Source organism: Hyperolius riggenbachi, chromosome 12 (assembly GCF_040937935.1).
Source record: "Hyperolius riggenbachi isolate aHypRig1 chromosome 12, aHypRig1.pri, whole genome shotgun sequence".
In the NCBI taxonomy this organism is placed as follows: Eukaryota; Metazoa; Chordata; class Amphibia; order Anura; family Hyperoliidae; genus Hyperolius; species Hyperolius riggenbachi.
Window position 1 is genome coordinate 145,376,076 of NC_090657.1, and position 11,074 is coordinate 145,387,149.

The following is an 11,074-nucleotide window of genomic DNA, read 5'->3' on the forward strand; positions in this document are numbered from 1 at the left end:
CGGCAGGTAGCCTACTACCTGGCCTTGAGTGTGGATGTAGACACTCTGAGCAGCGATGATGAACCCTTGTACTACTGGGTGCGCAGGCTTGACCTGTGGCCAGAGCTGTCCCAATTTGCCATCCAACTTCTGTCTTGCCCTGCCTCAAGCGTCCTGTCAGAAAGGACCTTCAGTGCAGCTGGAGGCATTGTCACCGAGAAGAAAAGTCGCCTAAGTCACAAAAGTGTTCAGTACCTCACCTTTATCAAAATGAATGAGGCATGGATCCCGGAGGGCTACTGCCCGCCCAAAGACTAAGTCAGTCACCACACACAGCATCTCTGCCTGCAGGCCACTTGACTGCCTTCTCAGCCACCACCAACAGGGTCCAGGACTCCAGGCGGATTCCTGAATTTTTAAGGCCGCTGCTAGCAGCGGCCGCTATACTAATTTTTCTGGTGCATGTACATCCCTGCCTAATTTTTTTGGCTGCATTGCGGCTGCAACAACAAAACAAAAGGCATGTACATGTGTCCATTCCCCTTCATGATCATTACCTTGCCGCTGTAAAGGGGCTTGCGTATCACAATGAAGCAATGACCGCCGGATATATGAGTGTTTCGGGGGGAAGGCACACCAAATATAATAAGGTCATTGCTTCATTGTGGACAGACCAAATTTGATCAGCTGGACAGTCACTGTTGTTCTATCATTGAGCTACCATAGCCCGGTGACCATATGGGCATGAACACCACCATGGCCTGCACTCTCACCTTGGTGCGAACCAGACCAGCACGGCCATCACTACGCAAACAGCTGCTTGCGGTGCGTTACACAGTGTGTTTGGTTTGTCAGTGTGAAGCAGTACTCTAATTACACTCCCTGATTGATGTATGCACATGCAAGATGTTTTAAAGCACTTTAGGCCTGCAATTTAGCATTCAATGTGATTTCTGCCCTTAAAACGCTACTTTGCGTCAAATCCAGATTTTTCTCCAGGACTTTTGGCATCTATCCCACTCATCCATGCCCCCCTCCAGGTGTTAGACACCTTAAAACATCTTTTCCATCACTTTTGTGGCCAGCATAATTTTTTCTAGTTTTCAAAGTTCGCCTCCCCATTGAAGTCTATGGCGTTCGCACGTTCGCGAATGTTTGCGGAGGTTCACAAATTGCTTTTTTATTTTTTTTAAAGAGATTTGCCCCAATAGATACCTTTTGGAAATGGGTAAGGGGGGTTTCAGTACACCAATACTAAATTCAAGCTGTGTGTGTGTGTGTGTGTGTGTGTGTGTGTGTGTGTGTGCGTGCGTGCGTGCGTGCGTGCGTGCGTGCGTGCGTGCGTGCGGTGGAATCCATGGGGTTTACTTCTTAAATGGGACCCCCAGAGCTGACTTTGAAACAAAGCATTTCCCACACTCAGCACATGGATTTGGCTTCTCACCATAGTGTGATCTCTTATGTTTGACAAGGTCTGATTTCTGTGCAAAACATTTTCCATCCCCAGCACATAGATGGGGCTTCTTATCAGCATGAGATCTACCATGAATGACAAGGTTTGGTTTAATTCCAAAACATTTCCCACACGTGGCACAAGCTCTGATTTCTGTGCAAAAAAATCCCCCACTCAGCAGATAAGTAAGGATTTTCATCAGTGTGAGATCCCTCAGGCCTGCAAGAAGTGATTAACCTCCTTGGCGGTATTCACGAGCACAGAGCTCGGGCTGACTGACACATGTCAGGAGCGGTAAGCCCGAGCTCTGCTCGTGTGGGGTAAAATCAGTGGCTGCAGCTATTTCCTGGGTCCCGCGCGCGATCAGCGCTTGTCAGCGGGACCCAGGCTTCTTCCCCCCGGCCGCCGGAGTCCGCATTACCTTTTGATCTTCCGGGACCCGGCGGCCAATTAGCTGGGAGGATCGGCGGTGCGTCGTGACGTCGCGGGCGGCGAGAAGGCATGGGGAGGGTGGCTGGGAAAGAAGTGCCTGCATCTATTTCCTGGGTCCCGCGCGCGATCAGCGCTTGTCAGCGGGACCCAGGCTTCTTCCACCCGGCCGGCCGGTGTCCCCATTACTGCTCTGATCCTGGGGGACCCGGCGGCCAATAAGCCCAGCCGATCAGCGGCAAGTGACGTAGGGGGAAGCGTAGGGTCACAGGGGAGGGAGGGAGGGAGTATAAAAAAAAAATTAAAATAAACAGTTCTGATTGGCCCAAAACAGCATTGTATTGGATACAATGGGATTTTGTATCCAATGCAATGTTGCCTTCTGCTTCCTGGATTGCTGAGAGGAGTTGTGGCTGTTGAGCTGGAGAGGAGCTGGCTGTGATCTCTGTGATTTGTGAGTGCTTATCTTATCTGATTTCTGCCTACCTGTTACTGATTTTTGCCTGGACTTTGACTACTCTTTCTGCCTTCTGCCTGGATTTGATTGATTACCCGTTGCCGATTTTGCCTGGACTTTGACTACTCTTTCTGCCTTCTGCCTGGATTTTGATTGATTACCCGTTGCCGATTTTTGCCTGGACTTTGACTACTCTTTGCCTGCTGCCTGCACCGACCTCTGCCTGGATTTACTATGGCATCATCCTCCAGAAGGCGTCTCACCGCGGAAGCGCTGACGGAGTTGGAGGACAGCGATCTGCAGTCACTGGCGGACTCCAGTGACAGCGACGCACCTGGGGATCTGTCATCCGACCCAGATAGCGACAGCGACTGCGACTCCATCACCAGCGAAGTTAGTGATGTCCGGGTTTGGTGCCCCATCGACCTTTCTCAGGCTCCGCCACCGCCCCCACGTTTCCCTTTTACTGGGGAGCCTGGCCTGAAGAAGGAATGCGAGTGCAACCCCCTGGCATATCTGCAGCTTTTCTTCTCGGAGGCGGTTATTGAGAGGATAGTGGAGGAGACTAATCGCTATGCGACCCAACAATTGGCTACTCCTCAAGGACCCTTTTCCAGAAGCAGGACCTGGGAGCCGGTAACAGCAGCGGATATTTGGCTGTTTTTGGGCCTGATCATTCTGCAGGGAGTGGTGGGGAAGCCTCTGCAGAAATGGTACTGGAGCACGAATAAGATCATTGCAACCCCCTTCTTCGGTACAGTTATGTCCGAGTACCGTTTTTCCCTTATAATGAAATTTCTCCACTTTTCCAACAATGAAACTTTTGATGAGTCGACTCACCCTGCTCCAAAACAAAAAAAAATCTGGGAGGTCTACCAGATGGTGGTGGAAAATTTTAGGACCACGTATGTGCCACAGAGGGACATCAGCGTGGACGAGAGCCTGATGGCCTATAAGGGGAGGCTGAGCTGGCTCCAATATATTGCTTCAAAGCGGGCCCGCTTTGGGATAAAATCATACACGCTATGCGAGTCAAGTACCGGATACATCTGGAATACTATTTTGTATACGGGAAAAGGCACAAAATTTTGTCCCAGGTTTAGCGAGTTTGGAGTGGCGACATCGTCTGTATTGTCCCTTCTGGAGCCTTTGTTGGACAAAGGCTACTGTCTCACCACAGATAATTTCTACACCTCCCCTGAACTGTCTGAGATTCTTATAAAGCATAAGACTGACATCTATGGCACTGTTAGGCCTAACAGGAGGGAGATGCCGTCGGCCTTTGCCAAGCAGAAGCTGAAGACTGGGGACATAACTGCTTGGCAGAAAGGGAAGATGTTAGCCCTCCGGTGGCGGGACAAAAAAGACGTCTGTCTCCTCTCTACTGTTCATGACACCTCCACTGTCCCCACCAGAACGAGAGGAGGAAAAGATATTGTAAAACCGCAGGTCGTGGTGGACTATAACCACACCATGGGTGGTGTGGACAAAGCTGACCAGGCGGTGACCTTTTATCCTGCTGTCAGGAAACAGCAGAAAAAGTATTATAAGAAGATTTTCCGGCACCTACTGGAACAAAGCATTTGGAATGCATACATTCTGCACAAGCAGGGAAGTGACAGGCCAGTGACGCACGCAGACTTCATCTGGAAACTGTGCGAATGTATCTGTCTAAGGTACCAGACTGCATCGGATGCCAGAGTTGGACGCCGTGCCTCTTATGTGGTTAATCCGGAGCGCCTCACTGGCCGTCATTTTATGGAATACATTCCACCAACTCCCCAAAAAAATGCCCCAACTAGGACATGTCATGTGTGCTGCAGCAAAAGCGACGAGAAGGGGAAAAGAATCAGGAAAGAATCACGATTCTACTGTCCAGACTGTGATGTTGCCCTGTGTGCAATTCCTTGCTTTAAAATATACCACACACGGGAGGTGTATTAGGAGTATATATGTACATACTGCAAAATCTGCTGCATTATTTATACAGTTTTATTTCAGATTATTGATAAATTTATTTACTTCAACAATTTTGTGTTCCTGACTTTTATTTATATGCAGAATGTCTACCACACTTTTATTCTGATGTATTTTGGTGAGTTAAGACTTAAAAATCGGAGGCGTAAAATTCATGAAAAAAAATGTACCGCTTTTGACTCCTAATTCCTGACAGAAATGCACCGCCAAGGAGGTTAATGAACAAAACCTTTTCCACACTCAGATCTTTCATGTCTGAAAAGGTGTGATTTCTGTACAAAACATTTTCCACACTCAACACATGAATGTGGTTTTACACCAGTGTGAGTTCTCTCATGTTTTTCTCATGTTTCCTGTTACTCGGGTAGCCGCTCGATACCCGAGTAACAACGGAGATTGCCCATTGCATTGATACATGCCCTGCCGCACACATTGATCCCATTCCCAGCCCTGGACTTGCTATGTACCGTATGTATAGTAAGCACCAAAGCAGGGACATTTTGAAAATTTGCTGAATAATGTAATTTTGCTGACTTTCGCATGTATTGGGGCTTTGCTATTAACCGCTAAAGTCAGCAACGATTGTCTTCAATGTTAATTGCAAATGCAAACTTTTACCATGACATTTTGCAGTAAAATGTGAACTGTCATTATTCACCAGTAACTGTTCACCTGTCGAACTGTTCCACCTTCTCTACTAATTTCTTTTTTTGCAGATAAAAATAGGTTGGTATCATTGCAGTTGACTTACATTACTTTTGCCGCTGTGAAAGTCCAGTGGTAAGGCGCTGTTGACTTTGCGGCAGCTTGGTGGTAGATCAGGCGCTTCTGGTGAGGACGTAAGTGTGATAGGCAACATTGCCTTGCTGTTGTTTCCCTGCAGTAAAACCGAGTAAAGCCAAGCACACTTTCAATGTGTAAAAGGGGCCTGAAGGAGATAGTAGTGTCTAAAATATAAGAAGTAAATCTTCTCATTTAGGATTTGTTCTCTCTCTCTATCTGTCCTATCTCTTCCCCACCCTCCCACCACTGGCTAGGGAACCCTCAAATATGGGCATGCTGGCTACATAGACTTTGAAGAAAGTCTTCTGTCTGTCTCTTTTCCCATCTTGCATTTTACACACTTTTTGCTCTATATTTAGCACAGGCGCAGGATGCCCCCACCAGTGGAAGCATGGTCAGGAAGGTACGTGGCCGGGGGGAAAGCTTTTGGAAGGGCACAGCAGCACAATGGAGCTGACCGGGAGGAAACTGAGGGACTTGTAAGGCTACGGAGGCTGGAAGAAACCCCAGGAAAGTGTTTTTTTTTCATGTCACGTACATAAGGGGTTGTTCACATTTTCCGCTTGTGGAAATATGTGCTTAAATTAGGCAACTAAAGTGCCCACCAGACGTTGCCTCCTGCAAACTTTGAACAGGCTAGTTATTTATAGTCCACCTGCAGGTGGTAGCTGGAGCTCAGAGACCCTGTGCCTCATTTGCTTGGGGATTAAAGGGATCTAATCAGCTCTATCAAATTATATATCAAACACAAACCTCCATCCTAGGGACAGCAATAACAAGACAGTGGAAATGCTTGACACTACTGACAATAATTTATTGCTTCATTCACTTAACTTCACAAAGCCTGCCTAAAGAGTCTTGTGCATAGCATACAATATAAAAAGTGATACACATCGTGAGCAGCATTGTGGGGATGTGGGATGACAGTGGGTGCCGCTAGGTTCACCCAGCCACATGCACTGTCGTGGCCATGCACCCAAGACAGCGAGTGGGGGGATATTTGAGGTGTACTTTCTTTAATGCTGCGTAATATCTTGGCGCTTTATAAATACAATAAATAAATACTAAATTAGGGATGGGACGAATCCACAATTTTTCCGAATCCGAATCCGAAAAGGTTCTCGAATATCTCGAACCTTTCAAATCCCGAATTTTACGAATCTTGTACAAAATAATTGTGTGATTATATGGAAGAAACATAGTAATCCAAACTGAGGAAACTCAATTTTACTCTCAAAATTGAAGAATTAATATAAAACTTCTTTTACAAAGTATTCCTTCAAAATATTAAACAGTAACACAGGAAGAAAGTAATACTTTAAAGGACAACTTATTAATTTGGACTAGCCACAAAAGTGAGTGTAGATAGGTCCCCCCAGTATAGGTAGCCAGGCATAGGTCCCCCCCAGTATAGGTAGCCAGGCATAGGTCCCCCCAGTATAGATAGCCAGGCATAGGTCCCCCCCAGTATAGATAGCTAGGCATAGGTCCCCCCAGTATAGATAGCCAGGCATAGGTCCCCCCAGTATAGGTAGCCAGGCATAGGTCCCCCCAGTTTAGATAGCCAGGCATAGGTCCCCCCAGTATAGGTAGCCAGGCATAGGTCCCCCCAGTATAGGTAGCCAGGCATAAGTCCCCCCAGTATAGATAGCCAGGCATAGGTCCCCCCAGTATAGGTAGCCAGGCATAGGTCCCCCCAGTATAGGTAGCCAGGCATAGGTCCCCCCATTTTAGATAGCCAGGCATAGGTCCCCCCAGTATAGATAGCCAGGCATAGGTCCCTCCAGTATAGATAGCCAGGCATAGGTCCCCCCAGTATAGGTAGCCACATAGGTCCCCCCCAGTATAGATAGCCAGGCATAGGTCCCCCCAGTATAGATAGCCAGGCATAGATCCCCCCAGTATAGGTAGCCAGGCATAGGTCCCCCCAGTATAGGTAGCCAGGCATAGGTCCCCCCAGTATAGGTAGCCAGGCATAGGTCCCCCCAGTATAGGTAGCCAGGCATAGGTCCCCCCAGTATAGGTAGCCAGGCATAGGTCCCCCCAGTATAGATAGCCAGGCATAGGTCCCCCCAGTATAGCTAGCTTATGGTTCAGGTGCCCACAGTTCAGCTAGCGTAGCCAGGCATAGGTAGTCAGGTACAGTACATTGTGCCCCTCAAAAAGACAAACAGAATGCGAGTATAGTACTACTTTTCTTACTGTAGCAAGATGTCTGTGGTGGTGTCTCTGTCCTACTTTGGAGGCAGCTTGTACTTGAGGCTCAGGCAACAGCATCAGCGAGTATCTGGCTTGTGTGGGACTTGGACTGCAGGCATTCATAAAGGGAGAAGGGTAGGAAAGGCTCATAAAGTTCAGCCACCAAACCTTTTCTCAAAGAACAAGCACATGATAATCAAAATGACAGTATAGGTAGCTTCTGATAAAGGTGCCCCCAGTATAGGTAGCCAGGCATAGGTCCTCCCAGTATAGATAGCCAGGCATAGGTCCCCCCCAGTATAGATAGCCAGGCATAGGTCCCCCCAGTATAGATAGCCAGGCATAGGTCCCCCCAGTATAGGTAGCCAGGCATAGGTCCCCCCAGTATAGGTAGCCAGGCATAGGTCCCCCCAGTATAGATAGCCAGGCATAGGTCCCCCCAGTATAGGTAGCCAGGCATAGGTCCCCCCAGTATAGATAGCCAGGCATAGGTCCCCCCAGTATAGATAGCTAGGTATAGGTCCCCCCAGTATAGATAGCCAGGTATAGGTCCCCCCAGTATATATAGCCAGGTATAGGTCCCCCCAATATAGGTAGCCAGGCATAGGTCCCCCAGTATAGGTAGCCAGGCATAGGTCCCCCAGTATAGGTAGCCAGGCATAGGTCCCCCCAGTATAGATAGCCAGGCATAGGTCCCCCCAGTATAGGTAGCCAGGCATAGGTCCCCCCCAGTATAGGTAGCTTATGGTTCAGGTGCCCACAGTTCAGCTAGCGTAGCCAGGCATAGGTAGTCAGGTACAGTACATTGTGCCCCTCAAAAAGACAAACAGAATGCGAGTATAGTACTACTTTTCTTACTGTAGCAAGATGTCTGTGGTGGTGTCTCTGTCCTACTTTGGAGGCAGCTTGTACTTGAGGCTCAGGCAACAGCATCAACGAGTATCTGGCTTGTGTGGGACTTGGACTGCAGGCATTCATAAAGGGAGAAGGGTAGGAAAGGCTCATTAAGTTCAACCACCAAACCTTTTCTCAAAGAACAAGCACATGATGATCAAAATGACAGTATAGGTAGCTTCTGGTAAAGGTGCCCCCAGTATAGGTAGCCAGGCATAGGTCCCCCCCCAGTATAGATAGCCAGGCATAGGTCCCCCCAGTATAGATAGCCAGGCATAGGTCCCCCCAGTATAGATAGCCAGGCATAGGTCCCCCCAGTATAGATAGCCAGGCATAGGTCCCCCCAGTATAGATAGCCAGGCATAGGTTCCCCCCAGTATAGAGATAGCCAGGTAGATAGGTCCCCCCAGTATAGGTAGCCAGGCATAGGTCCCCCCAGTATAGGTAGCCAGGCATAGGTCCCCCCAGTATAGATAGCCAGGTAGATAGGTCCCCCAGTATAGGTAGCCAGGTAGATAGGTCCCCCCACTATAGGTAGCCAGGCATAGGTCCCCCCAGTATCGGTAGTCAGGCATAGGTCCCCCCAGTATAGATAGCCAGGTAGATAGGTCCCCCCCCCCAGTATAGATAGCCAGGCATAGGTCCCCCCAGTATAGATAGCCAGGCATAGGTCCCCCCAGTATAGATAGCCAGCTAGATAGGTCCCCCCAGTATAGATAGCCAGGCATAGGTCCCCCCAGTATAGATAGCCAGGTAGATAGGTCCCCCCCCAGTGTAGGTAGCCAGGCATAGGTCCCCGCAGTATAGGTAGCCAGGCATAGGTCCCCCCAGTATAGATAGCCAGGCATAGGTCCCCCCAGTATAGATAGCCAGGCATAGGTCCCCCCAGTATAGATAGCCAGGCATAGGTCCCCCCAGTATAGGTAGCCAGGCATAGGTCCCCCAGTATAGATAGCCAGGCATAGGTCCCCCCAGTATAGATAGCCAGGTAGATAGGTCCCCCCGAGTATAGGTAGCCAGGCATAGGTCCCCCCAGTATAGGTAGCCAGGCATAGGTCCCCCCAGTATAGATAGCCAGGCATTGGTCCCCCCAGTATAGATAGCCAGGTAGATAGGTCCCCCCCCAGTATAGGTAGCCAGGCATAGGTCCCCCTAGTAGGCTGCCCGCCCGACCTCACGTAGGCCCGCACCCAACCCCTAGCCGACCCCCACCAGCAACGTCCCCCACGGGTGCCCCCAGACATACTGTACCTGACGCTTCTGTTCTGTCCATCCACGCCTTCCGCTGTAGTCCGTCCGTCCATGTCGGTCTTCTCCGTGAAAGCGACGTCTAGAGGCGGGGCAGCGTCAACATCATCACGCGGGAGCAACGCACGAATGGACGCGAGGTCGGACGTGGTCGCGATGACGTCACAAGCGGCGCAGGTAATGTATACGCATGCGACGAAATGTTGTGGCGGGTTGCGCGGATTCGTCGGATTCGAATGAGCGCAAATGGCCTGGGGATTTGAATTCACAAATCTCGAATCTTTCCTAAGATTTGATGGATTCGTGGATTCGCAGTCCCACACCTATAATAAATAAATAAAGAAGACAGAGCCTTTCATGTCAGTGTTTGTCTTAACCATTTCCGCCATCTGGACGTGAAGCTCACGTCCGGTCGGCTGCTCTGCTGCACTACCCATGCTTCGGTGCACTTCGGCGCACGCCCCCGTGGGGTCCCCCGGTAGCCCTGGGATCAGTGAATGGGAACATGGTTCCCGATCACCGATCCCTGTCCCCTGCAGAAAAACCGAAGCACTCACACATGAGGCTTCAGTTCTTCTGCCCGGAAAAATTTCCGCATCCCCCTTGTACTTCCGCTTAGCGAGAAGTACAAGGATGGAAAACAAAAATGAAGGTGGCCATCTTGTGGCCAAATAGTAAAACTACATCTACATATTTTTTACATTACAAATTTACACATATAACAACATTAAAAAATAATTGTTTATGTCCCACACCAAAATATTACCCAAATAAAATTTTTAAAGGAAAAAAAATACAATAAATAAAAAAATACATAAATGGTTACCTAAGGGTCTGAACTTTTTAAATATGCATTTGAAGGGGGTATACTACAAATATTTTTTTAAATGATAAACTTGTAAATAGTGATGGACGCAAAACAGAAACAATGCACCCTTATTTCGAAATAAAATATTGGAGCCATAGATTGTGATAGGGACAAAATTTAAATGGTATAATAACCATTTATAATGTTTTAATTATGGTAGCATGGATTATTTTAAAGCTATAATGGCCGAAAACTGAGAAATAATTATTTTTTTCCATTTTTTTTCTTATTAATCCTGTTAATATGCATTTAAAAATAAATAATTCTTAGCAAAATGTACCACTCAAAGAAAGCCTAATTAGTTACGGACAAAGCAAGATCTAGATTCTAGATCAATAAATTGTGATAAGTAGTGATAAAATTATTAGCAAATGAAAGGGAGGTGAAAATTGCTCTAATGCATAAGGTGAAAAATCCCGCGGGCTGAAATGGTTAATGATGCAGGATTGTGGGGGAGGGGGGTCTCCAGATTAATTATTTATCTGATTGTAATACATACACAGGTGATGCTGTATTCCTAAAGCTCTTTGAAAAGCTCTGCCGGCATTATTGCTACATGCCCCCAGCTTGGTAGCCATCAGTTAGGCTGCAGCTGATCTGGGGACGGGCCACAGCAATGCATATGGGGTGGGCAGCACCTTGTCTGAAGTTTATGAAAAAAATTCCCCTACCACCTTTGGGTGGGGGGGGGGGAGGGTTATTACAGCTGTTCAGGTAAGTCATTAACACTGAGACCCTTCCAATCATTAAGACAAAGCCTAACATGACAAACTCTGTCTTTTATACT

The 11,074-nt window shown here is 48.0% G+C and overlaps 1 protein-coding gene across 1 annotated transcript; it reads left to right on the forward strand.

Moving 5' to 3' along the window:
* Positions 1–2,552: 2,552 nt before the first annotated feature.
* Positions 2,553–4,262, forward strand: LOC137540990 (piggyBac transposable element-derived protein 4-like). Its single transcript, XM_068262147.1, has one exon. The coding sequence runs from the start codon at positions 2,553–2,555 to the stop codon at positions 4,260–4,262; it is 1,710 nt and encodes a 569-aa protein (XP_068118248.1).
* The last annotated feature ends 6,812 nt before the right edge of the window (positions 4,263–11,074 follow it).